The sequence below is a fragment of the Mycteria americana genome, chromosome 18 (genome assembly GCF_035582795.1).
Source record: "Mycteria americana isolate JAX WOST 10 ecotype Jacksonville Zoo and Gardens chromosome 18, USCA_MyAme_1.0, whole genome shotgun sequence".
NCBI classification, from domain to species: domain Eukaryota; kingdom Metazoa; phylum Chordata; class Aves; order Ciconiiformes; family Ciconiidae; genus Mycteria; species Mycteria americana.
Genome location: NC_134382.1, coordinates 5,981,460 through 6,009,334, shown reverse-complemented (window position 1 = coordinate 6,009,334; position 27,875 = coordinate 5,981,460). Strand labels below are relative to the sequence as shown.

General features: G+C 52.9%; 1 protein-coding gene across 6 annotated transcripts in view; it reads right to left on the bottom strand.

Annotated features, from left to right (window-relative positions):
* The window catches only part of CASZ1 (castor zinc finger 1), a 110,382-nt gene that overhangs the window by 52,064 nt on the left and 30,443 nt on the right, over nucleotides 1-27,875 (bottom strand). The window contains exon 1 of one of the 6 annotated variants that reach the window (XM_075520520.1): nucleotides 17,166-17,195. The exons of the other annotated variants lie outside the window; for them this stretch is intronic. Within the exon in view, the coding sequence (XP_075376635.1) occupies nucleotides 17,166-17,184 (19 nt within the window). The 5' untranslated portion in view covers nucleotides 17,185-17,195. Of the gene's footprint in view, nucleotides 1-17,165; nucleotides 17,196-27,875 lie in introns of those variants that run through there. 6 annotated transcript variants of the gene reach the window in all.

Sequence of the window (27,875 nt, the reverse complement as noted above, 5' to 3'; positions counted from 1 at the left end):
TGCCCTCCCCCTTTCTGCAATGAGGGCAGGTCCCATTATTCTGGTCTGGAGGTGAGCAGCCAAGTGCGTGCACCAGCCGGCAAATGAATATATAAATATTTATTCAAAGGAAGAGAGGAACAGACATTCCCGAGGCTGCACTTGCCGCGTACGCAGCAACTCCAGGGAGTCTGCAACTTGTCTTCCATTCCTGTTCCTGCCTCCTTCCATCTCACACACCCTGGCTTTGCCCCTCTGCCTCCCCAGCTTCTGCCCCCCAGCTCCTGCCCTTCCCCTCTGCACCCTTCCTGTCCCTTCTCCTTGTGTTTGGGATTTTTTTTGAGCACAGCAATGCTGCTCTTCAACATTTTGAGAATCTTTTCCTAAAGTTTAAGTTAAAAATAAAGCAAGTTCTGAAAACATGCCTTTTCCCTGATCTATAGAATTAACCCTCCCAGAGATCTTCCTGAGATGGGATTTGCCCCGTAGTACCAGGACTCTTACGTATCTCCATCCCACCTATGCACGGGTGGCTGCAGGAAATCAGAACTCCCGGCTTCTTCTGCCAACCTTGCAACCAACTCTCCGCAAGCCTGGACACATCATTTTATCTTTCCATTGCCTTATTTCCATGTCTGTGGAACGGAAGGGACATTACCTGTATCAACATTTCTGTTCTCCTCTTTCAGCCTGTCCATTTCAAAAGTAGAAGGGAATCCCTTCTTACAAAGAAACGCTGAAGATGGCCATCAGGCCGGAGAGGACCAGAGCATCCGTGTTTCGTTCACTCAGGCAGAGGGAGAGGAATTGAGCTGCTGAATGAGGGACCCTCGTATCTGCCTGAGGTCGGGACTGCCAGGCAGGGAGGGAACCCCAAAGCCAGGCAGAGGCTCCCTCCCCCCAGGCCGAGCTCCCCACCCCAAATCACCCTGCGTCTCCATCGCACTGTTTAAAGATTCCAGGCTAAGTAAACATCCCCCTTCATTTTCTTCGTCTAAATAGAAATGTTTTGATTTCACATCAATCTGAGGAAGCCGTTTATAACCTGAGCCTGTCACACGCACTTTTCATCTCTGCCCAGGACAAACTCTCCCACATGCTCTATTTACACTGAGCACTTCCTCTGAAAACAATGCCACCAGGAGTTTACTCCGCTTGCCCCCTCCCCACACCCTGCGAGGAGACACCGGCTCCCTCCACTCTGCACCCAGCCCCATGGCACCCTGAGAGCAAACCTCCCTTTGGGGAAAAGGTACGGCTTGCTGCAACCAGGCCTGGCAAGGAGGAGGACAAAAGCCACCTCGCCATTTTGCTGCCTTGTCACCCTTTGAACTTGCTGCCGACAAGCCCAGGTTGCTGCCCCCACCACCCCTCTTTCCCCCGGTCCCCATGTGCTGCCAGTGCCCCGTGTGCAGCCCCAGGCTCTCTCCCTCCACGCAGTCCCCGAAGCAGCCCTTTCTCCCTCCACGCCGTCCCCGAAGCAGCCCTTCCTCACCCATGAACTCCACAGTGGGGTGCTGCCAAGGTGGGCACGGCTCAGCTCTGCCTCCCCCCACGGGAGAAGAGGGGCTACGGGGGGGGGCACACCGTGTGCAGGAACGAAGGGCTTTGCAGCATGGACAGAAATAGGGCATCCCAGCCGAGGGGCAAACTGCCCTGCAAAGAGAAGGTCTGGCTTTGCAGGGAAAGGAAAAGAGAGACGAAATCGGCTTTGGCTCGGGGTCAATGAAGAAACACACCCCGGCAGAGGGGAGAAAGGGTCCTGGCTGTGAAAAAGGGGCATGCGGGAGCTGGATGAACCAGCTGGCATGGGTGGAGGAGAAGGGGCCCTGGCTGTGTGGCAGGAGCTTACTGGTGTGGGAAGAGGCGGGGGTGCAGGGGGGACCCCGCCGGATGGGGCAGGGGCTGAGGAGGGGCAGGAGAGGAGGGGCAGGAGGGCCTGCGCTGTGGGGAGAGGGGCGCTGGCTGGGAGGGACGGCACGCTGTCACTTCAGAGGGCCGGGTACGTCGAACAGATGGAGCTTTCATATTCCTATTGAAGAGTTTTAAGCCCAGCTGAGCAGCTCCGTTCAAGAGGGAGGTCCCAGTGCCAGCTTTCCAGGAGCTGCAAGCTCTCATTCGATTAATTATTAACGGCATTATTTGGGGCGGGGAGGGGGAAGGAAGGAGGGCCGACATGCAGCACAGTCCTTTTCTTTTTTAACTACTGTGGTGCAAGCTTGACTGGAGCGACCCCAGTCTGCCCAGGAGCCCCAAACAGGGAGGGCAGCATGGCTCGCTGGGGTGAGAATGCTACACCGGAGCCTCTTCACACCTGAGCTGCGGTCCCTAAGATGGAGCCAAACCTTCACAGCAGAAGGCTGCCAGGGCATTGGGAACATGCTTCCCCGGAGCAATGCCCTGGTGGTGCCCAGCCACACGCTGGGAGGAGGCAGGGAAGGCAGCCAAACTCTCAGCCCCTTCCAGAAAACATTTCCCCTCCAGCACGGCGACTCGTGCATTATCCCAGGCAGGGCCAGGGCAAAGGCAGCAACAGCCCAGGCATGGCCCACAATATTTGAGAGTGGATTTAGTGTGTATATTTTCCCCTCTTCAGTTTATCAATAAAACATTTTATTGCTTTTAGCCCAGGAAATGACCTTGGATTAGTGGATGCTGTCTCTTCTGGCTGACCTTGGGGAGTTCACAAAGGCTCTTTAACAACCTCCTCTGCCCTGCAAGCATGGATCCCGCCCGTGTGTGTCTGCGTGAAGCCGGGGAAAGCCCTCGGTGCGAAAGTCGGACCTGACAGGCTCCAGCTCAGCACTGGGCAGGGAGGAGAAGGGGAATCAAAGACGTGGGAGGAGAAACGAAGTGAGCAGCCAGGGCGTCCTTACGGAAGCGCTGCCAGCTACGCTCCCTGCCTTCCCATAGCCGTGAGGGCTCTCCCTATACATCCCATCCGTAAACCGCAGAGGAAAAGCTGGGGACTCTGGCGTGGTCCCCATGGCCAGCGCTTGTCAGAGTGCAGCCTGCCTGCATTCAGCACTGCTTGACCTTCTCCTGCCTGCCACCCTGGCATCTCCAGCTGCACAAGAGGCCACTTTTCTCCCTATTTGCAGCTCCCAGAGCCTGGTTCAACCCTGGCCCAAAGGGGCAGAGACCAGTACCAGTTCCCTTCAGCGAGCCTGTCCTGCTTCCCTTTGCTCAACCTTCTCAGCTGCAGAGTTAAGCTGTAATTTTCTGGTGACAGTGAGGGGCAGCGTACAGAAACCAGCACTGGGCAGTGAACAACAGAAGACATCCTGAGAGGAGGGGGAAGCGACGGGGCTCTGGAGATGCTGGTGCCCTGCACTGGGGCTGCCGGCCAGCTGGGCTGCTCCTGTTTCCCACCCGGCGACTTGGCTGCTCTGGTGCTGCTGCTGGGGTTTCTCCAGAAGAACAGCTCATGAACACAGGGAGGCCCCCCTTTCCCCAAACAGAAAATAGCCACATCATCTCTGAATAGTGTGTATTTTCACTGCAGAAGTGTAATTATGGAGGGAAGGAATGGGACGGGAGAAACCGAGAGGAATTTTCCTCCTCAAGGGAACAGAAACTACAAGCAAAGAGGGCTAGTGCTGAGCTCTAAGCCAGAGCGAGGTCCTGCACACCGCAGGGCAAAGCCTGCAAGGGTGCTGCAGCAGACGGCACATTGCATCAGGCAGTCCTCCTTGCTGCCTTCCCATTAACACAAGCCCCCCTTTCCAGCCATGTCCTCTCCTAGCGTCCCCCTGCAGTGTCCCCTAGCACTGGTCACAGAGGGTCCCCATCCCCTCCTGCAAACACCCCCAACTCTTCTTGTGCTGCATGCAGAGGCAACCCCTCCCGGCATCACAGCCACACAGGCTTTGCCCTGGCATGAGAGCCCCCTCCCCGGAGCGTGCTCCCAGCCCCCAGGTGCCCGTTTCCTCCAGTTGCGTCCTCCTGAAGAGCGAGCCCTAAAGTGTTAACGGCGATTGGTGAAATGGCACAGCAGATTGCTACAATAAATAATTTACTGATATTTATAAATATTCAAATCAGCAGGCTTCAGAAATTGAAAGGGGGGGGCTGAGCTGACAGGGAGGAGGGGTGTTTAGGGAGGGGAGGGGGGGGCTGACATTAATTCCCAGACTCTCCAAATTCATTTGAGAACTGTTTCTCATTTCAAACAAATATTAAATCTTTTGGTGTCAAGCCTCCAAAATAAAATATCAAACAGAAAGTCACCACCCTCTTGGTGGCCGATGCCTTGTCTGCCATGATGCTGTGGCCCTGTCCTCTCGAGCAACCAGCTGCTGGGGGGGCAACGGCAGCCTGCACTGGCGAGGTGCCTGTGCAAGAGCAGAAGCCCAGCCAGCCACACCTGTAACGCAGCCCACCACACCACCAACCATCATCCGAGACAGGAATTCCCATCACTACCACCTACAAGACCTCGCCTTCGTCTTCCAGCGAATTTTCTGAACGCCATTGGGAAGAAAGGGCCGAACGTTGGAGCACTGAAGGTGGAGCCAGGACTCCCAACTCCACCCTTGGGAACAGACTCCCAACTCCACCCTTGCGGCAGAAACGGAGCAGGGCTCCTGACTTTCACTCCTTGCTCTGGAAGGGGATTTGGTTTTAGTGATTTAAGCCGGGGGTTAAAAGCCAGGAGAGCTGGCTTCCAGCCTGGTTTCCAATCGCGGTGTAACTGTCAGTCTCACCAGCTTTCTGTGCCTCAGTTTCCCCATGCAGAGGAGGAGGAATGAGGATGATTAGCCACCCAGTGGGCTGAACCCAGCTGTGTTTACTCGGTGCTTTGAGATCTCCGTATCAGCACTCTTTCACTGTGCTGGATTGTTACGGAGTCTTTTCCACCACTGAGCATCCTACTGACCCCTTAGATGGCCGAGGGAGATGATCCTGTGTCCTCCCCTAGACCACCCCATTGGTAACGCGAGGCTCCAGCATGGGGTGAATTTCCCCTAGATGAGTAATGGCTTTTCTAATGCACGGGCAGGCTGTCAGCTTCCCTACTCCCAGTGTTTTATGGGTTTAACTGAACGGCTCTGAACTCCCTAGTAAGAAATAAAGTTATCCCTCAGCGTCCCTTCTAAACATTTCACTCAGTGCAAACGGTGTTTAAGAAAAATGAGGACATATTTCTTCTTAAGGATGCAGTATCCCCCTTCAGAGGCCTAATTTATGCCATATATCACTGGCCAGGGAGAGAAAGGCAGCACAGACCTCACACTAGGAGTGAGCTGGCCCAAGCACAGCCCAGGCACAGCCGCTCCTGCTGCAATGGTGCAATGGGCTGCAACTCAAAGTCCTCCAGAGTCCGCAGAGTCCCCGCTGGAGAGCAGAGCCCGGCTGGCAGGCAGCGGAGCAGGACGGACACCTGCTAACACTCGGCACTGCGCTGCCGCATCGGCCCTCTCCCACCACGGAGACCTCCTCACCTGCCCCCCCAGCCTGCATGGACCCCATCCTCCCCACCCCGCCCCAGCTCAGCCCCACTCGGGGCCCTTCTCCCCTGCACGGCTGAACCGCGACAGCCTCCACAGCGGCCCCGCTCCCTCGCACCGTGCCGGTCTCCTCTGCGACACTGCCTTCTCACCTGCCGCTGACCTGCTCTGCTGCCGCTCGACCAGCTCTTCACAGGCATTTGGCACAGCTGGTGGGGAAAGTGGTTCAACTGCGAGCAAGGACAGGACTAATCCTTCTTCACAGCTCTTTAGTAACGCACGTCTGAACCTTTTCCTGAGCAGATCTCAAAAATGATCCTAAATGTGCTTTGATCTTGCCTACCCCCAGCCTTCTTACTCTGAGAGCTGCTAAGGCTCTGCTGCTCACCCCCGAGTGCCGAGACAAAGCTCCTTGCCTCTGCCCTTCCCTTCGCCCCGTTCTGCACTCGCGTACCCTGAACCTCCAAAGGACAAGAAATAAGCCCCTCTTTCTGCATGCAAGTAACGCAGGGAACTTCCAGAATTAACAAAAGGACCAGAGTGGAAAGAAGAGGGGAAAAAGTGAGTAATGGGAGTCAGGAACTCTGGTTCTGCTCCCTGCTTTGCTACTGACCCGCTCCTTCTCTTTGGGCAAATAACATCACGCAGGCTCCCCTTCTGCCCTTGACCTGCTGGGTCTCTTCAGATGGTCAGCCATCTGGGCAAAGATTTCTTGCCTAGCTTAGCGGGCCCAGTACCTTATCTGCCACTTTAGGTGCTACTGCAATTCAAGTAACAGCAGAGGAAAAGCACTGATTCAGGACAGTTTGAAGCTCAAAAGTCCCTTGCGTCCTGCAGCCAACTTTCTAGTTCATCTGTCAATGCAGGATCTTTGATGAGACGTTTCAAGAGTTTCCTCCTCTTGGTCCCATGAAAACCTGCTCTCAGAACTCCAGCCTAACAGAGCGAGCAGAGTCTCACTGCTCCCCAGGCTGAGAGGCTGCTCCCTGGGAGCCTTCTGTCTTCAGAGTCTTTCTTTCAGATAACATACAGCCAAGAGCATCGGCTTTTCTGATCCAGTTTCTCCTCCTTGCCTTATTTATTTATTATTAATTTTTTAGTCCAGTTAAAAGGTTTACTATCCAGACGAGCCTAAGTGGCCTCACTCAGCCTAAGTAACTCTATAAATCAAGCAGAACTGCTAACATCTACATCACAATCTCGCCATCAATCTCCCCACAGGTTGTGAAGAAAACCGAGGGGAAAGACGCAAAAGGGAGAGTGAAGAGTAATAGCTCATCACCATCAGGTCCCTGCAGGCTGGCTGTGGCCCTTGGAAAACTCCCTATGAAACCAGATGTGTTGTCAGGGCAACTAAATGCAAACACTATGCCTAACTTCACCTCTCCATAGACACACATGCACCCTCCGGGTGCTGTGCCAGGAGGACACGGTGGATGAAGAGAGAGGGAGGGAAGGGGTGGTGGAGAGCAAAGAGGGCTGGGAAAGCCTCCGGAGCAGGGCCAGCCAGCCCATATGGGAGCCAGCTCCCGAGAAATGAAGAAGTGGCCAAGACGTGAGCCTCTTTGGAACGCTGCACAGACCTCTCTGTAAATGCTGAAAGAGACAGGGCAGGGGGTGCGGTGAAACACCGAGGTGGTAGAGAGGGAACCAGATTTAGCTGCAAGTACCTGACACTGGGGAAATAAAAAAGGACCTGGGAGAGACAACAGGTCTCTTAAAGGATGCCGATTCAGAAGGGAATTGTTCAAAGTTTCACCAGTCCCTCTTGGTGACTGTCTTTAACAAGTTGCTTTACAGAGAACCCAAACCCACCCCAACCCAAGTCAGTGGAGAGCAGCTCCCTGGCTTCAGGCCGGGCTCAGGGTCATCCCTAATCAAGGGCAGGGGTTAAGTGAGCCACCTCCTAAAAAAGGGTCCCTCCAAACCCTGTTGGTAGTTGGTAGGCAGCTTAAGAGCAATTTGCAATCCCTTTCAGCACTATTAAGCTCAGACCCAACAAAGAATGCAGACTCCTAATTAATTGCAGTGGGAAGTCAGGAGCATAAATGGGCGTTGGGAGCCTGAATGCTTGTTGCATCACTAAGAAACACAGGGCCAGAAAAAGTTCATTATTGTGGTCTTTCTGGTCCTGCAAAGTAAATCAGTGTGTTAGCCCGCATGAGGTTAAGTGAGACCTCAGCAAGAGCTGCATCACAGAGAGCAAACTAGAGCATCTTAGCCCCCCAACTTGTGTTACGTCCTCCCCACAGCCCCGGACTGCTGCCTGAGCTGTGTGTGAGCAGGTAACTGAGCTGTATGTGAGCAGGTAATGTGCTCTGGGCTTGGTATGCAAAGGGGGCACTCAGATCCCTTAACGGCTTCTATAATCCCCAAGTGGGGCTGGGGAGTCTTTTGTGAACCCACAGAGCAGGCACCCATCACATGCAGCACTGGGAGTTCAGGGGTTCTTTAATCCCCGGAGATGCCTGGCATCTGCAAATACTGTGCAATATGGTTAGGAGAAATGCTTGTCCGTCCTGTTCGTGTGGAAAAGGCTCACGGTCTGGCCAGAGGAGAGTCGAGCGCTGGTGTGAAAGCAGTGGGTCATCCCTGAGCTTGTTAACTCAGCAGTCCTGTCAGAGCGGCATGGGAGAGAAACCCCACCGGCTGAGCTGTGTGGGCACTCACCCCACGCTTCCCAGTGCTCACACCGACGCTAATTCTCTGTCTTGCCTTTTGCTGCTCTTTCTGCTGGTCATTAGGGCTCATCTTCTTATCTCTCTTGTCCTCGTGAGCCCATCCATGTGCTAGTGCTATCACTAATTGCAAACACCCATCGGTGGGAACACACACGTGTACAAAAACGTGGCCGTGCAGGTGCACTATCACATGCAGAGGCACACATGACCCAGCACACAAACACACGCAATCGCATGCCCACACATGTGCTCGTGAAACGGTACGCACACAGAACACATGCTAATGCACACAAACGTCTATGTACCTGTGACTGTACAAGTATTACATCCGCACACCGCAATACACAGACAGATACACAGTGTATGCACCTCCCCAGAGGCGCACACCCGCACGCACCGAGCTCTGCTCAGCCCTGCACACGCGGCGAGCACCCACGTATATACAGCCCACCAGCAGCCACACATGCAGACGCACACAGGCAGCCACCCGTGCGAGCGCAGAGCACCCTGCATGCACTCACACACACGCACGCACGCTTTCAGCACAAGCCCGCATGCCAGGAGCGGTTTATTCTGCAGCTTGGAGTGAGAAGACAGTGGGCTCCCAGCCGGACCCTGCAGACAGACTCGGCAGCAGGGACAGACACACTCCCCATCCCACCAAAGAGCCCCTCTTTACCCCCAGCCCATCTGCACCTCACACCTTAAGGCAAAAAGAGCATCGGTGAGTGTCTCATTGGAGCTGGCGTCCCAGCGGAGTGTGTGTGCCGGGCAGGGGATCTCTCCCTCTCCCTCTCTCTCTCTTCCACTCGCATCTTTTCATGAACTCTATTTCTCTTTCCTTTCTGAAAACAACTGAGCTGTAAATACTGTTTAACCTTCTTCCCCCCTTCCCCCCTCCCCTCCGCACTATAAAAACACAAATATGCCATAACTCAGCTGGCTCAGCCGCCGCGCCTCCAACATGCCCTGCTCCAGGCCTCTCAGGAAGGTCATAACAAACGACTTTCCGATTCAGTGCTCCTGAAATAATTTTGTGTATTAAAACCTGAATCTGCACTTTCTGGACCGAAAGCCTCTCTTAATTATGGCAAGCGTCCTTGGGATGGACAGTGATCCTTCACTACAGCACCGCTAACCAACCGGAGAGGCAGCCGGCTCCAGCTCCCCACCACCACCTCCTCCCGCTGCCCCCTCCCACCACCACCCAACCCACGGCCCCCCTTGCTCCCTCGCCCCCCCGCCTTCCCTTTGCCCAATCTGTTTTCAAAGTGTGTCTGTCCTTTATTAAATTGTTTTCTTTTCCACATTATCAGTTGCCATGGAGACCTCATCTCTCGGATTATTTGAATTTCATTATATCTATTGATTTGGGAGCATTTCATCTTTTTTATTGTTTTTCTGTCAATTTTCAAAACGAATAACCATCTAATTTGCGTCAGTGCTGATTATGTTTGTCCCTCAATAGAGGTCGGCAGCTGCGTCGGGGAAACAAATCAATGGGAAACCATCATAAACCTCCCCAGTACAATCTCCAGGATATGTGGGTGACATTCCACGCCTGCGAGAAACACTCATCATATCCAAACTTCTTTCTTTCTTTTCTTTTTTCTTCTCCCCTCTTTTTTTTTTTTTATTTCCCCCTCTTAGCTAGCTCCGCTGGCCAGTGGCGGGTCACATTTAAAATCATATTTATTTTACACACATACATGTACAATTTTGGACACATCGCATTTTCAGACAGGGAGGGTACAAGGGTGAGAAGAGGGGGAAGGAATTTTTTTTTTTTAAGAAAGAAGGGAAGAAAAGGATGACGAGGGAAAGAAAAAGAGGAAAAGTGGATCGGGATTGCAAATTGCTTACTATGTTTTTTTTTTAAATAATTTATGCAATTTTAAGCATTTATGTATAAATTTTTTAATAAGCCACCCTGGAGCAAAATAGCCATTAACATCCCGACGTCCTTCTGTCCAATGGGCTCGTGTGTAGGATCAATTTCCGAGAGTACTTTCCTTTTTTTTATGACATGATAAAATGCTTTTAAAGCAACTTACACAAATATGGAAATTTTTTTCCCCTCCTCTTTTTTTTTTTTTTTTTTTTTTATAACAGCCTCCACTTATTCACCAGGGAGAGCAAGCAAGCGAGCGAGCGAGCGAGTGTGTGTGTGTGTGTGTGCTGGGGAGGGCAGTTGGCAGAAGGATAGACCCAGCCCTAACTGGAACGGACCTGCCTGTCCTTCTAACAAGGGCATAAACTTTCATTAGCGATGCACACAGTCAAAGGCAATTTAGGGAAACGCGCTGTACAGAAAAGGAAAACCTCAGCGTTTTTTATACAGCGGCTCCTTGGCTCCGTCCAGGGGGCTCTATCCTTGAGCTCAGCTTGCGCTCTCCAACCAAAGTGACCCCACCGGCCATGGGGGAGGCAGGACCAGGGGCCGGGGGGAAGAGGCTGAGGCTGCTCTCGGGGACACCGGTGCCCGGCAGTGCCGGCCTCGGCCCCTCGCCTCGGCCCCGCCAGCAGCCTGCACGCCCCACAGCTGGTCCAGAGAAGCCAGTCAATATTAATGTCTTGCTGGAACCCACTGGTCCTACAGGAGGCCCAGAGGTATCTGTAGCTCTGCCCACTGCAGAGCTTCACCCCTCTGACGGGCTAGTCCTCCCCAAAGGTCTCTATTTCGGGTTTCCACACACTGACAAGTAGCTTGCAGCCGCTCGATGCCCCTTTGGGGCATTAGTTACAAGCTGGCTCTGCCCGGACCAGACAGATGTGTCGCTGCTGCTCCTGTTTCCACAGGGTATATAGGCTAGTTATTTTTGCAGCTGGGACATGTTCAGCTTCACACAGGAACCTGGAAAATGCCATTCCTAAAGGGACGGCTCCTGCCACTGGCCCCGTGAGCAGGCACAGCTCTGCGGAGGAGGGACATGAGCACACCAGGCTGGAGTGAGAGCAGGCCAGTATGAGGGGCTTGGCGGGGTCTGAAAGACACGGCCACACATTGGAAATGAAACAAAACTATTCCTCCAGCTAGCAGTTCCCTTGGCCCTCTCTCTTTGGGGTTGAAGCTTATGCACCCCCAGCCAGATAGACATTATACATGCCCAAGCATGGGAAGACCCTGTGCATGTTCCTATTATTTGCTTCAACATGAAGCTCTGACACTGTTTCTTCTACAAGAGCAGATTTCTTTACGTTTTGGTACGACACACTTCCAGAGATAACACAGACCTATGAATTTAATCCTACTGACAGCAGGCTTGCATGGTACAGGTACCTTACACAGACCCCTGCACACTCCCAGCCGTGCACAGCCCCGCTGCAGGCTCACCCCAGTGTGCGCACACCTGCCCCATGTGCAATGTTTGTGGGTATTTGAACTAAAGCAGAGGTTAAAAAAAAAAGACATTTCAAGGGGCAGCCAATGCTCAGCTGGAAAAACACAAAGTGCCGAGAACAGCAAACCCAATCAATAACAATCACAACCCCAGCAGCAGGCGAGGAAAGCGTGAACCGTTTTGGCCTGCTCCCTGCATGCTCACCCTCTTGGGAAAACACAGTCCCCCGGAGGCCCATGATTTCATCCCCTCCCACGCCACCCTACATTCACCCTCACCAAAAAGCTTTATGGAGTGCAAGTCCCCCAGGCTCCTGTTTTGGTCAGAAACTCAGCAGAGAGAGGGTCTCTGCACAGAGGAACAAGACTGCTGGCAATGAGCTGGCACCTGAGGAAGGTTCTTGATGCTATGAAAGGCTCTGCTTCCAGCAAAGTGCTCCTTACACCCCACCTCCTCCTAACCTCCCCTCCCCTCCAAAGCTTTGCCCTTTGTGTCCCACATCCCCTCCCAGTTGCCAGACTCAGCCTTAGCGAGCTCTTCCTCTCCCCTCTTCTTTCCTCAAGTTCCGAACACCATCCCAGCTTCCTCCTCCCCAACATCTCCTGCCAAACCTCTTGTGCCCCGGTCCGCACCCCCATACCCCTCCACACCTCCCTTCCCTCAGTCCCCGTGGTCCTACCAGCCATGGCTGGCAGAGAAAGCCGTGCTGCCCAGGGGACCAGCACCAACTTGGGGAGGGGGAAACATGAAAGCTGTCAGGGAAAAGGTGGGAGATCTCCCTTCTCCCGGTCTTGCGTCACTCCTCACCCAGGCTGTACAGATTTGGGGGATTTCACTGTAGCAGCAGAGAGGTCAGCAGGAGTTGCAGGTTTTCAGATCATATATATCATTCTATATGGTCTTGTCTATAGTGAGTGCTAAATATAGCCAAGCCAAACCTGGAGGTGACTTCAGTGCTGCGATGCAGGGACATCAGCCACTGCACAGGCACCCTCCACTACCTCAAAGCAATACAGATGTCAACAGTCACAATCCAAAATCAAGGATGCCTGTGAACCCTCTGTCCTCCCCCTGCCGAGAGTACGAGCCAAGTTCTCTCTCTCTTTCCCTCTCTCAGGTGTCCATAATGGTTCCTCCTTTTGAGTGGTGACCAGTCAAAATAAGGCACCATTTTCTAGCTTGAAGGTCCATTTTTCCATGGGATGTTGGAACCTCTTAGCTATGGTGTGCCAGCATCTGTTTCAGCATAGCTACTTAAAAACTTAAACAGTGGACGAAGCGCTGAATAGAAGGGGAAAGTCTCTTGTGGGGGTCAGAATAATTAGACTGAGCTCAAATTGGCTTTAGGCATCTGCTGCTGCCTCTGAGCAAAATCAAGCCATGCTGCTTCCATCAGCATCTCTCCGCTGTTAGCCCTACCCCGCAGAACAGAAGGGACCACATACTGCCTCGTATAGGGCATCTCTGGGAACAAGACTTGCTTCAACAGAAGCCATAAAGCCTCCTTATCCAGCTATCATTAAAGCCAAGAGAAAAGAGGCCAGACAGAGAGATTGAGATGAGCCATTTCCCCAACAAACTTGCTTCCCTTTTTCATTCGCTCCTTTCTTTTTTTTCCCCCTTTAACTGTCATTAAAATAACAAGTTTCTGTTACAGTCTAAACATTCCCACATTGTATAAAGGGTTATGTTACACTAGAGTCACTGCCGGGCCCAGTGTTTTCACAGAAACCTCACTGCAGGTCCCCCCTCCTGACGAAGTGACTTATTAAAGTTTAAACAGTAATTAACAGAACAATAAAAATAAAGGGATGTTTGGGGAGTCGTAGTGCACACAGGGTTTTTGGCAGTGCCAGCACTTTTCAGTGCCCTGCGCTGGCAGAAAAAAAGGCTGCAAAACCAGTGGGAGAGATCGTGTGCTCGAAGCCAGGAAGGGGCTGCGGCGAGGCCGAGGCGCGATCCCAGCCCCAGCACGATGGTGCGGAGAGCAGCAGACAGCAGGACGCGAGGGAAGGGTGCGGGGGGACTGGGGAAAGGATGCCGAAGGGTCGCTTGGCAGGAGGCTGAGTCGGATTTGGTGCTCGCTCCCAGCCCTGCACTCAGTCTGTGCGAGTACAAGCGAGACAGCACCGAGAACCCCTGCTGCCTGTTCTCTGATTCTGCTGAGATGGCCTGGACAGGCCCCCAAAATCTGAGTTTGGGGAATTGGGTCTCTGAAACCAGACCTGGGCTTTGGGGAAGTAGCTCCTTTCCTTTAAAAGAGAGTGGCAGAGAGGAAACAGCAACCACAGAGCAAACCCCTGAGAAAATCTTGCAACCCGGAGAGCTTCTACAAGACACCCCAAGAGCAGACCCCTTGCTTGGGAGCTTTAAAACCAGAGAGGAGAAGGCATCTTGTAGGGACTGATCCTGCCCTGGTCCCGTGCAGGTGTGGGGAGCTCTGAGCTGCAGATCCAACAGTATGTTAGTAATTCTGGGGTCATTCCTTCTGAAATGCCGAAGGAGCCAGGACCACAGGGCCAAACACTAGAGCCTAACTTGCTATGCAGGAGCACAACCCCATCTCTCCCACCAGAGCAGAACTTTTCCAACCTATGTGTTATTGGCTAATTAGGGCTCCCTTTATAGGAGCAAAACTGCTTTTCCTCTGTTTTGTTCCCAACCCAGTTGCCTGCCTTGCCCAGGATGAGCTCTAGAGCATGTGGGTAGAGTTTAAGCTTAGGTTGTCAGCCCTCCCTGTTACCCAACATGCAGCAATGCAGAAAGATCTCATTTGAAGATATTTTTGGTTCCTATTGTAACTATTCTCAAATGTTTGCCTCAGTAGCTCACAGTGCTAGTTGGCTCTAGCCCTGATGTGTGACTCAGTACACATAGCATTGTGCAGTCCCATGTTTGCTAAATCTCTTCCAGTACAACTGCTCAGTTTGCAAATAAAAAGACAGCTCCGTAAGGGTGTATCTCCTGTGCAGAGTGAACTCGGGGAGTGCTGCACACTCCCCGAGAGTGAACTCGGGGAGCCCTCTCCCACAAAGCCCTCCTCTGAGTCTGGTACTTTGCACCCCAGGCCGGCTGGCCCAGCTGGGGAGCAGCGTGGCTCTCGCCCAGGCTGGGGAGCTGCCCTACTGCTGCGAGGACGCACATGGAGACCGTCCAGCACCAGCTGCTCCCAGTCTGCCCACAGCCTCCCTTCCCTCCTCTGCTGCACTGCAGGAGGAGGAAAATTCTCCCACACTCCGCTGCTGATGGAGCCTGCAGCAGCTCTGTGAACAACCCCAGGCGATGCCCTCAGAAGTCCCAGTATTGCACCAGTACAAGTCATTCAAGTGAGGACACTCGGACCCAGCGTGCCTGCTCACACCTCCAGGAGGCTAACCTGCCAGCTCAGAGTCATGCACCAGTCCTGCAAATTCATTCTGCAATGAAAATGTACTCCAAATGCCACAGGCTTGGCTTTAGAGCAGTCCATGAAGTTGATTCCTCCTCTTCAGTTCCCTTGCTAGTGAGGAGGACTCTGTCTTCTGCTTTCTCAATGCTGAACTAACCAGCTTGTTTCTGCAGCTGCTATATTGGCAGTCCAAGGCAAAGACACATTTCAAGCTCCTCAAAGTCAACAGGTCTCATTCTGCTTCCAGCAGCTCAGTGGTATCCAGCTCAACACTATCACTTACTGACAAATATCCACCAACTGAAAAAAGCCACAAATATTGACGAGGCAGCCTGGCTACTCTGCTACTCCTGCCCTCCCACCAACAAACACCGCTGAGTCCCTGCGGGGACTCCCAGGCACGCTTGCTGAGCAACCCATTTCCCGGCCTTTGCTCCCTCCATCTGCTCTTCCACCAGGCCCGGGAGGAGAAGCCACCTCCAGACACCGCAGAGGAGAGGGATTTGTGGACACTGAAAGCGCAGAGCAGTGGTGGGTCAAGAGTCCCTGCAGCTGCTGGTTCCCTGCTGGCAGCTCCTGCCCCAGGATGGGGAATCACTGCCTTTGAATTGTTAATCCTCAGCCTAATGCAGAACTCCTTCCGCCCAAAGACAGCTGTGACTGGGACCCACTGGCTTTCCTGAGGGCAGACTGGCCCTACAGGAACATTTTCAAGTTCTCTGTAGTCTGGAGTAAATAGCAGGGATGGTCATGGTTTACTCCGTGGTCTGGGAAAGGAGGGAGTTCAACTCCCAAGAACTGAAGGAAAGTGTTAAAAATGTGACTTCCCAGGCAATTACCAATGGTGATTTTTAATAAGCTGTTTTCTAGGCACTGGGGGAGCGAGGGACATGGGGGAATCAGATGTTATGAATCTGAATTCAGCCTAGGTTTCAAAGGTGCTGGTTTAATAAGCCATGAGGCGAGCCTGCACTAGCAGCGACAGCCCTGCAAACGAGTGCCAGAGCGGGGGGCTGGCATATCAGGGTTCAGAATTAATGAAACCAAGACCTTGGCAACCTCAGTGATTTTACTGCATTCTGGTGTAAATTGATAAACTTGCATGGTGCTCCAGGGAGGATGCGAGACGGAAGGAAGGGGGAAGGGAGAGGGTGAGTGGGAGACATACGGACACCCTTTTCCCTTACACCTGTGTTTTAACTGGGCCGCAGCAGATGAGCTGGAAGTGTGACACACAGCTTCCCACGCCTCCCTTGCTGCCCTGCGCCCCATTCAGCACCCCGCTTCACCGCTCAGGATGTCTTCACAAAAGCCTGTCCTGAATCCTCATGAGGTCCTCAGGTCCCACTGCCAGGGAGGTAAATGGGATGACAGAGATATCACCAAACACAGCCTTGTTTGGCCAGCAACACTACGCCCTTTTATCCCCAAACCTTCTATTGCAACGTTTTTATTTTCTCAGTGGCTTTTCTGCCTCCATGGGAAATGAGGAGTAACTGGCTTGTTCAGACTTGCCCTTAGAGACAGTTTCTACAGAAAGCCCCGAATCCATTGCAAGTCAGGCAGGGCAACCTCTGCCTGAAACCCCCTGATCAGCTGAGCCGCTGGCTCTGGCTTTTTCTTTCCTTCGCTGCCCCAAGCCAGCTGGATGCACAGGAACAGCAGCCAGAATTCACTGCTGGAGCAAGATGCTGTGTGAGAGTCAGCAGCTCCACAGCCTGAACCGCCTCCCCAGGAAAGGCAGATACAGGTGCCTCTGCCATGGCTCACTCCTGGAGATCTCCTCTTTGCACATTCCCAAGGTTTCTCTGACCTGGCGTGAGCTGAGCTGCCCGTCTGCTCTCTGAAGGACTCTCCTGCCCTACAGACTGAGGATGAGCGGCTCATCTCCAGTCCTGAGCACAAGCAAGCAAAATCAACATGTCAAATATCCCAGGCACTCTCAGCCCAGTGCCTCAGCTCTCCTCTTCCAGACCCACGAGGCTCGATCCCTCTCTGACTGCTTATGCTAATGTCACTCTGCTAAGCTCAGAAGAATGATTTTCCCAGCTGACACCACATCAGTGACAGGAAAACTGAACTTATGGCTTTCCACTGCCACTCACATCAAACTGAGAGAAAAAGACAGACCACCCAAATCTGAACTCATGGAATTTCATCCCATTCACCCAACTACAGGATGTTTTCCAGCTCCTGGCTGTGCTGGAGTCAGGGTCTCCAGACTCATTTGCAGCAAGAGTGGCAGTGCTTGAGAGGGGAGATGTGTTGAACAGGTACAAGTAGGTGCAAATAGAACAACAGAAGGTGCCCCCAGGTCAGCACTCACGTGCATTTTCCTCGGCCATGTCTGAGGAGACTTGGAGTCAGAACAGAGCACAGCTTTGCATGGGGGCCTCAAACATTTCCACAATGCAGAAAGACTGTCCTGTGCACTTCCTTTTCCAACACGTCGTTCAGGATGCCTCTACAGCAATGCCAGTAACTGCCTGTAGGGAATGTTATGTTAGAAAATTATCTAATGCACTCTTAATCACCTGGTCTTGCAATCTACAGAAGGAAATAGGAGCAGCCAGCACAGTTATGACCCTTCTTCCAGACACCACTGACTTTCGATACTGTTATCAGTGGTACCCTGGTCCACGTCCCAGAACTCAAGCTCTCTTTCAGTTAACAGGCCATGAAATTATTTAGACTATTCTTGATATTACATTCTATTATATTTGTAATTAACACAGAAGATCAGCAGTGCCACATCCTGCAATCCCCGTATTTTGCTGAATACAGAGGAGACTGCGCACTTAGAAGCACTTAGTCTTCCCCTAACTCTGCTTCTTCTAGGTTTATGGGAAGCCAATACTTCACAGCAGACCTATCCCACAAGGAAAGGGTTTGATATTGTCAGAGATCTTAATCTGCATATATTTGAAATATGGTATAGGAACCAGCACTCTGAAATCGGGTCTTACCTCCTTTTTTTCGGAAAGGACTTTTAAACAAAAGAAAAAAATCTGCCAGCACACTAAGTGTTTGGTGCTATCTTCAATCAGGGAAGCCTAATTATACCCATTACACTGATGAGGAAGCACTGGCACAAAGCTATGCATTCGCATGGCTACAGATACAAAACGAATCAGTGGCAAAGCTGGAAATAAACCCGGGAATCATGGTGATGAGCTCACCACCCACCGCACGCAGCTAGTCATGGACTAGACCATGTCCTACCCATGCCCAGCAGGTTACAGAGCTGGTGAGGCGCCCTCCACACATCTACTTCACAGGGTAAAAGTTTCAGTCCCAGTGCTGAGATGGCCTGGGGTGCTCTGGGACACTCAGGGGACTGGTCACATAAGCTGGCTCACGAAGACCAGTCACTCAGCTCACCGTATCGCAGTCAGACTGGAGGGCTGCAGACGCCCAACAGCCAGAGCATCAGGTCTGAGCCACCAAGATACCCTGCAACCACACAGACCGTGGCAGGGATGAATCATCTGCTCCTCCTTCTGAAGCAGCTTAATCAACTTCCCTGCATGTGGATCCTCACAGCAAGGTCCAGCCTGATCTGTCCACATATTAATGATTCCCTAGCGCGTAAAGCCCAGAGATTTTCCTTGGCACCAGGGGCCAGCACTTGCCCTGCACTCTCCCTGCCAGGTGCTGGGTGCTCTGGTCTAAGAAAGGCTGCAGAATCCCTTGGGATTGAGAGTCATTACATAAACAATACAACAGAATCACGGGCTGTAATTGTAAAAGTGCCTGAGGTCTTGGCACTGAAGTCTGCCTCAGCAAAGGCCTCTAAATGGAGACCCAAACAAAACAAACAAAAGCCCCAACTCTGTCAGCACTTAATGAACAATAATAAATAATAAATAATAACCCTAAGAGCCAACCTAGCAAGACAGATGTGAGGCACCAGGGCAGTTCTGAGGAAATGCTGACCCTACAGCAGTTGCCCTCCCTCCCCAGTTTCCAGTACACGGAGCTCAGGTCACCAGATACTTGCAGGGTTAGGTCCAAAGTGGGGAACCGGGATCTCTGTCAAGAGTGTGCCCCCCCAGTAAGATGTATGAGAGCTGCAGCCTTGGTACGTCCCTGGATCAGGACCTTCACCTGCTAAGTGAGCACACACGTATACCAAGTCACGCCTAGCTCTTTCTCATTGCAGGATCTCTCTTTAAGTGCTAAAGGCAAAAAGAAGCAGATGGAGCTGAGCAAGGGAATCCAGATAGGTGCGGGTCCAGAGAAGCCTCTCCCCAGCATCGTTATAGTCTTGACTCAGAGTCCCCCACCTGTGCCATGCAAGCTGAGCTCCTGGCAGGACACCGGGAGAGCTGCTTGGCAGGGACATGGGCTGAAACAAAGGGCCTAATTTAAGTATTTTTATAACTCAGTACTTGTGACAGTGGGTTTAGCAGTTGCCAGCCATCTGGAATAAAGAATTACAGCCACCTCCCCTAATCCTATATTGCCTAAACCCTAAAGCTGGTTATGGTGCAAGGATGAGGCAGCAGGTTGGGAGGAGGCAGTGATGGGAAGGTGGGGGTGGAGAAGGGACCACAGGAAAATTCCCAAACTTATTTCTTTTTCCTGCGAGGTGCTGGGTGGTCCCAGATGTGTCAGAAGTATTTTTGCTAGGAATCAAGAGAAGACAGGATGAAGAAAAAGGGGGGAGAAGGGAGACAAGGAGTCCTCCATGACCACACAGTCGCACACACCACACACACACACTCTCACACACGCACACAGAGGCTTACTGGTCGGCGCAGGGCTGTCAGGTAAATTAGATCTGAAAGCTGACAATTTCTGACCATATTTCCTTGATTATTTCAAACAAATGCACACCAGCCGCTGTAAGGAGATTAAAGTGACATAAACGTCCCGAGTGGGAGGAGGGAGGGCAGAGAATTCAGGTCACCCCCATCCGTCCCCCATTTGACAGCCGCTATATCGCTATCCAATCCAATAAAAAAATCCCCCCCTTTTGCTTTAATTAATTTTACAGCTAGCTTGCTTAATTACTTTCAATCAAAATCCTCCTGCCATCGCAAAATTAGAGATGGTTGAGCTCCATTAGCCTAAATTCTTCATTTCCATATAGAAAGAGGCTCCCTCGGCAAAGCCAACAGGGCTCCCTCCTATTCAAGCTGCCATCGGACAGATGCCTGTCCCTCTGTCTGTTCCAGTTCCTTGGGAGGAGCAGGGGGAGAAGGATACAGTCTTGTTCCCACCAACCCCTTTCATAAAGCATCTCCTTGAGAGCCCTGGACACGGGAGGCCTCTCTGCTCGCAGCAAAGACTGCAAGAGGCAAGAAGGACAGCCTGCCCTCATGGCCTCCTACGGCCGCACTGGAACGAACATTTCCCTGGCTGCACGAGGGAGCTGGGACGGCAGACGGCCTCCTTTCTGCTGGGCTTTCTGCTGCGGCTGCCAGCACCGGGGATGGGATCTGGAAGGGACACCTCTCCTGCTAGGGCTGGACCGAGCACTGCCACTGTCAGCCCACACAGGCGTGCAAGCATCACTAACTCGAGCTGGTCTCTGCCGGACACACGGAAAGGACAGCGAGGGGACACAGGGGCAGATCATTTTACATCTGCCTGCTGTGGGGTTTGGTACCTTCCTTCGGAGCATCTGGCACTAGCCACTGTCAGAAACATGACACTGGACCACGGAGCTGCAACATTCCTGTAGCTCCTCTAGGCATCATTAGCACCTCTCTCCTGCAAACACAAATCATGAACTGTTCCATTTTGGGCTGATCTGAAAGCAGACCCAACTGCTCTCATGTCCATGGAACCTCCTCAGAAGTGCAGGGAGTGGCAGCAATAAAGCCATACAGAGCTGGAAAGGAGGCAAGAACCCCAAGCGGGTGGAGAGGATGGGCTCAGGAGGAAACCCTGGAAGGAGCTGGACATGCTGGGAGCAGAGGAGAACGAGCTCCTCTCAAAAGACTGGATCCAGTGGATCACACTGCAGCATGCTTTCCTCCCATTTTCTCCAATTTCCTATGGTCTCCTCCTTTCCCATCTCCTCACACTGCTTGCAGAGCAATGTCTTAATGGGATTTTACATATGCTCAGCCCTCCATGTAGGTACGGAGCCCTGGGAACCGACTCAGTCATTTAACCTGGCCAGTGGAGCTTGGCCCCTGCTCCCTCCTCCCACCACCTGCCCAGGCCACACGCTAACCTGGAGCTGCAGGGAGGTCACACCAGCACCCTGGTCTCCACACCTTCCCACCCTTCAGAAAGCTCAAGGGGATTCATAATCACAAGAAACCCACCTCCCCCCCCAACTCCAGGGAGGACAGGTCAAACCCTTGCTTCTTTAGAACAAAATGAAGAAGAGACAAACACAGACCTATTTTGTTTATAAGCTTAAAACTGAATCCAATGGCGCATCTACCTGGGGATTTTAGATTAAATGGTTTAAGAAACTCAAATAGGCTTTTTAATCCGGTCAAATAAAAAGAGCCCCAAAGAAGCAAAGAATTCACCCTTCCGAGCCTCATGCCTGTGAAGACAGCCGGGCAAGAACAGCTTTCTTACTCTCTGCAACTCCTCCCCACCCTGGCATGGGACATAATGTATTTGCCAAAATCTGGAAGCTTGGGATACACCCTGTTCAGGACTCGTGCAGACTTCACTTTCCCATGGACGACCCACTTCTATCATGCTGTATAGCACTTTCTTCATCCTTTCTGTGTTCTCTTACGCTGTTCATCTGGGCCCTTCCCCCTAATACCTGGCAGGCCGTGTGAGCACGGTGCCAGCCCTGGTTACATCACCAGCGCTAGCCAAAAGCAATCCAAGAGAAGGCATCGAAACCCCTAATCCCTATTCAATGCACACATTTATGCACTGTCTGTCATACAAACTACCTCCCTGAATGCTTCGCAAGAGATGAGCAAGAAGACGAGGGGCTGAGCAGCCGTGTGCTCGCAAGATGCAGAAGGGAGACCAGCAGGGTCTGCCAAGGGAAGCTCCTGCAAAGACTGGCGGCCAGACAGCCAGTGAAGGTCCGATGGACGGAGACCAACGCTACACAGACTTGGGGAGTTTGATGAACACCTGGAGCTGAATCCTGACAAAGAGCAGGAAGCAAAGGGGCTCTCTTCTCTGCTGGATGACCACTTCTCCAGGACTTCCAGCCTCCTGCCTCCTCCCAGTACCACATCTCACCAACTTTGCAACAGAAACTGTCCCCTATCCCCTACCGCTGCTGTCTAACTCCGGAAACGCTCAGAACCGGCCTTGCCCTGCACATGCTCTGCAATAAAATTCCCGACTTGTGTCTCGCCTGCTCCAATGCTCAGAGCAGCTGGGACAATAGAACAGAGAGGCCCTAAATCCACCAGACTCACCCTAAATAGCAATGGCCCATAATTTCGCCTGACATTCAGGAGCTTGTTATTCTTTCCCCTCGTCGCCTGGCTGGAGCTGTTCAGACCCATCAGTGTTATTCTATGCATTAAACGGGAAAAAAAACAACTCAACAACAACCCAGAGAGTTTTTGAGCCTGCCCAGCGAGGGCTGACGGGGCAGCATCCCTAGCTGTGCTGGCAGTGGGAGAACAGGAGGAATCAATGCCTCAAAGCCAAACCCATCCCCTCTGCAGAGGAACAGCAATGAGCGGGCCCTGCTGAGACCCCCAGCAGAAACACACACTTACCCTTTTCTCTGCTTCCATCCCTAGCAAGGGAGCTGCAATCTCTCCCAGCCCTTCCAGCCTCCCACCTGATGCCCGGGAAGGCTGCTGCACGCTCCTCCCCACCATCCGGGAGCGGGGAGCTTTAACCACAACAGTTTGGGGTTTGGGTTTTTGGTTTTTTTTTCTTCCAGGCTGGCTCCAGCTGATTAAGGACCTGCAACAGGATGTAGGGATTACAGCAAAACCTGGCTCCGCATCAGCTGGGGCACAGAGCCAAACGAGAGAGCGAGGATTGCCCCCAGCCTGGCTGCCAAACCGGCACTTGTCCTGTTGGGAGGCTGTGAGGGCTGGAGCTCCCTGCTGGAACAAGGCCCCTGCCCTTGCTGGCTCTGCTGGCGAATGGCCTGAAGCCCACACTGACAAATGTGCCCACATGAAGGGCAGGGTTGTGAGGACGAGGGATCTGTGGCTTACAGGGCTTGCTGGAGAGAGGAATCTCAATCCCGTATGGCCTTGCTCTTCATGCCTTCATCCCAGGCAAAACAGAGGTGTGAGGGGGCAGGCACATCCCCACCTCCCGTCTTAAGCAGCAGGAGCAGCCCGAGTTGGCGATGCCCCGTGATTCCCCCATCCCTCTGCCAGGGTCTGCACCACGTGGAGCTTCTAGCGGGTATCCTGGAATAACACATGGCAAAATACTCTGTGCTGAGTTTTTAATCCAGGAAGAAGTGATCAGGGAAGGCAATAATCTCAGTTGGCACACAGAGCACAGCACGGTCTTGCTTCTGGGGAGGCATCAAGAGCAGAATTAGCTTCAAGGAGACTCTGGGGCTTTCTTTTCTTCTGCTAACACTGATCCCTGCCTGGACCAGCAGCAGCAGCAGCCCCCAGCATCTTTCTAAAGTGCCTGTCACTGCAATATCCAACTGCTGTCATCCCCTAGGGGACATCCCCCCATGCTTGGGTTTTCCAAGTCCCTCTTGGACCAGAGCAAGAGGGACAGTAGCAGTGAGAGCAGCCCTCCTGCTCTGACCTGAAGCTGTTAGCCTCAAGTCCTGTTTTAATCAGGTCTGGCAGAGCTGCTGCCTCGTTTCCCAGCCTGCCACCTCAGAGGGATAATTTGCCAGTGCTTTCTCAGAGAGCTCTGTGGAAGCACTTTGCAGAGCCTGAATATGCCTCTCCTTCATGGCCAAATCCTGCGAGCTTCATACTGGCACGTCTCCCTCTCCTAGTGACCCCCAGGCTCTGTCTGAGCAAAGGAGATCATGACGATGCCAGGATTTGGTCCTCTTTTCCAATCGCTCCCTGGCAAGACCTGGCAGTAAGAGGGGGAAGCTGCTCAGAGCAGCAGGAGAGGGTGGAAATCTGTCTGGCAGCAGCAGCACAGAGACTTCTTAGTGCTGCCCACCAGACTCATCGTAGCAGAGAAACTCTGGAGTCAGCTCCTGCCGGCCTGGGGCTGCGGGGGGAAGGCAGGAGTTGATATTGCAGGCAGAGGCCACTGGGATACCATTGAAAGCTGCTAAATATGACCAGGTTAGCACTTTAGTCTTTAATGGCAGGTCACCATTAATAAACCCAGGGCCCCAGGGTGCAGTACAGAGCCTCCCTCCCTGCCTCCCCGAAATACTCATTTCATTAACTTCACTGTGCGCGGCGCTCGGCACCTGTCAGAGGTTTGGCAGCCAGGAGGGTTAGCAAGGGTTAAGGACATCTTTCGGCAGAGCTAACCACTCTCTCCTGACACGATGGAGCAGGGGAAGCTGCCTGCACACCACTCCTCTCCTCCCCACTGCTCCCCTCCGCCTCCAGTTCCCCTGGCTCATGCTGGAGACCAGCTCACAGCTTTTGGACCCACACAGATGGGGCACCCTGGGAAGCCTCAGGAGTGGGGAAGAAGCACTGCCCCAGGCCCACGGCCAAGGGGCTGAGCGCTGGCAAAGGACAGCCAGAAACGTGGCCCCTACCCCAACTCCGGCACTGACTCCTTCTCTGGCCTTCAGGAAGTCACTTCATGTCACCGTGCCTTGCTTTCCCTATCTGCGGAACGATGACAGCAGCACTGATGGCCACAGCAGGGAAGAAAGGCAAAGGGGAGTTACTTTGGATCCAGGCAGGGAAGAAGCTCTTGTTAAATAAAAAGGCTGTGCAAACAATAAAGGCCAAATCCTGGGAATGACCCATGGGATTGCCCCAGTATACAAAAGGGTGAACTTGGCCATTGCAAAGGGTAAGCGGCCGAGAGGGGCTGGTGGAGCCAGCACAGGGGAGGGGACCACTCTGGCTCCGCACGTGCCGCGTGCTCTCTGCAGCCTCACGGACGCTCCGCAGAGGCCTCCGGTCCCAGCGGCTGCAGCACAGAGGACAGGGAAGGACAAGGTGAGAGGAAAGCATAAGGATGGGGCTTTGCTCCACCTGCCTTCACTGTGACGCTGGCTGTTTCCTGGAGGGATAGTGGGAGGGGAGGAGGGACAAATAGATATCCCAGCTGCCAAAAATCCCTACCAAGTCTCTATCGATCTGCCCTACTTGGCAACTCAAGCTGCAGCCACCGTCTGTGGTGCTGGATCAATAAGACCTGAGCAGACAGGGAGGGAGAGGCACTTTTATGGGAAGGCAGGGTCTTTAGGGGCAAGTATTTTGATTTTTAGAGCGCCTGCAGAGTCAAGGAAAATACTGGGACTGAAGCTGCAGTTTAGTCTGGACTAATTTCAAAAACCTGCTGAGCCCTTTACACTGGGGCCCCAGTGACCTCCTGCACATGGGAGCTGCCCCAGCCTCTGTCCTTGCTGTCCACCCACGAAAGCCTCTCGCCTGCCCTGGATGCTCTCAGCACAGATGTGCCGGCTACAGCAATGGGCCGGTAAGCCACTGACGCACAGCACAGACAGCATGTGCACGGTAATTCTCCAAGAGCTCCCTATAGACCCTCCCCAGGGACCTGGGGAGAGGCAGAGACTCCCACAGCCGGATGAGAAGGAATCGCCGTGCAGCTCAAAGAGCCTCTGGAGATGCCTTAAGTCCCCAAGCAGCACTTTGCGATGGCTTCTGCAGTGTGACGGTCACTGGGGCCAGCCAGATGGGGAAGGTTCAGACCATGGTGCTGATAGCCAGGCTGATTCGGCAGAGAAGACAGGCTCTGACGGGCCAGCCCACACAATTTCCATCCTGCCAAGTGGAAACCATCATGCGTTGCCCCCTGGCCTCTCCATGAAGGAGATCACAGCCTGGTAAGACGCAGTGAGCCAGGCAGGTCATGCACTGGGGAGCAGATGACCGCCACCGAACCCTTCTATCTTTCTGTGCCTGGAGACCCCTTTCTTATGTTCAGATCGTGTAGCTGGGCCATAACTACCAAGCCCTGGAGACCAAGTGACCTGCTGATATGGAGGAGAGCTCTGTGTTTGAATGCTCTGGTCACCCTGGCATTTTGCTAATTTTGTGCCCATAACCCTGATCAGGAGAAGGCAGCAGAGGCAGACAAGGAAAGATTTTTCCTCCTACAGAGGGCTGCCCGGTAGGGCCGGCGGCAGGAGTGCCCCGTTCCTAAAGCCAAGAGCCAGCGGCAGCCTGTAGGCTCCAATTAGAGCTGGCTACAAGGGGGACAGTGCATTGGGTGTCACCTCCAAATGCCCTTTGGATAGATATGGAGAGAGAGAGAGGGGGGGGAATCTGCAGTTGTTCCAACGTTTCTTGCTCAGCAGAACAACTGTTGCAGTCCTTTTAGCACAAACCCACCAACTGTTCCCAAAAGCACAGCCTCCTCAGCTCCTGTCCTTAAAAAAAACCCAACAACCGATCTCCAAAACTCCGGCTTCTGAGTCAGGGCAAAAATGTTATTAACAAAAACATCACTCAGGGGTGGGACACCTGCTCCCTGACAAGCAACTGGCCTGGCTGCCCATGGTTAGCGTATTACATCAGGCCCCAAAAAGAGAAAGGAAAGGGAGGGAGAAGGGGAGAGAGTGGAAAAGAACAGACAGAGGGAGGATGACAGCAGAAGGGAGTAACAAAGACAAAGAAGAGCAAGAGAGGGGAAGCACAGAAAGAAAAGAGCAAGTGCGAGCGCATGTGAGAGACAGTGCAGGAGAGAGCGAGAGCATGTGGGGGAGAGCAGAAAAGTGTGCTGAAAGTGGCGGTGTGTGTGCAATAAAGTGTGGGAGTGCGTATGTGTGAGAAAGACTGCAAGCGTGTGTGCATATGGCAGAGACCGGAGTTAAGAGGAGGAAGAGAAGAGTAAGGAAGGGGGAATGACGCCACGAAAAGCAAGAAAGCTTGGAGAAGTGTAACAAGAAAATAGGGAGGAAGAGAAGAACAAAAGAAAAAGTGAAGGCCGTCAAACAAATGAGTCTGGTAAAGCAAGGGAGCAAAGACAAGGGCAGGGAGGGAGGTGTGGGAAGAGGAGGCGGGGGGCACTTGGGACGGGGCAGAGCCAGGGTGAGGGTCAGGAAGAGAGAAGAGAAGGAAAGGGAGAAAGGGACAGAAGAGAAAAAAGGAATAAAAGAAATAAACAGGGGGGAGGGAGAGAAAGATGTCTATTAAAAACCTCAGTGCATAACACAAAATGTCAGGGTTTATAGCTTCATTCTTGGCATTGCTGGTACTGAGAACCCCACACAGAAATGTCACTGCTTGTCATGTTTAATCACCTGCTATTTGTTAACACCTTCACTGCAAGGAGTCTGCCCCTCACCCCTTGCAGGCTTTCCTTTTGGAGAATAAACTGCGAAAACATGCCTCTGCCTTTCAGCTCTCTTTGGACAGTTCCAGTTGGACCCGGAGCCAGACAGGGGAGGCCAGGCAGGGCAGGCACTCGGGGCACGGCTGTTTGCTCTCCAGATGGGGCCTTCAGCACAGGGTAGGGCTCCTGCAGGCTGCAGAGGTCCCTGGCCGAGCAGGTTAGTGACAGGCACCATCGCGGGGAGGCAGAGGATGTGCATACACAGGAATGGAACAGAGGATGCTCCTGGGAGCGCAGGACAATGCGAGGAGCAGCGGAGAGCAGGTGAGCGAGGCGAGTTTGGGGGGAGAATGACTTCAGGGCAGAGAAAGGAGACAGGAGTGAGAGGGGAAGGCTCAGCTCAGCAATCGAACAGGCGTGGGTAAATCAAGGTGCACGGGGTAGTGAGCGCAAGGGCAGGGAGGAGCAGGGTACCGGGCCCTTCCTCCTGCCGCATACACCCCTGCGCTCCCATCCCATGTCCTGCGCCGAACACATATAAATAAAATCCCTGAAATCCATGCAAGCCTGGAATTCTCCAATCTGTTTGCTTGAACAGCAACTGTCACATAAAAGCAAACATCCAAAGCAATTAAACATACAGTTACAGTTCCTTGCCCTGGCATCTGCACTGGTGACTTTGTTCTAGTTCCTCCCAAAGCCTTGG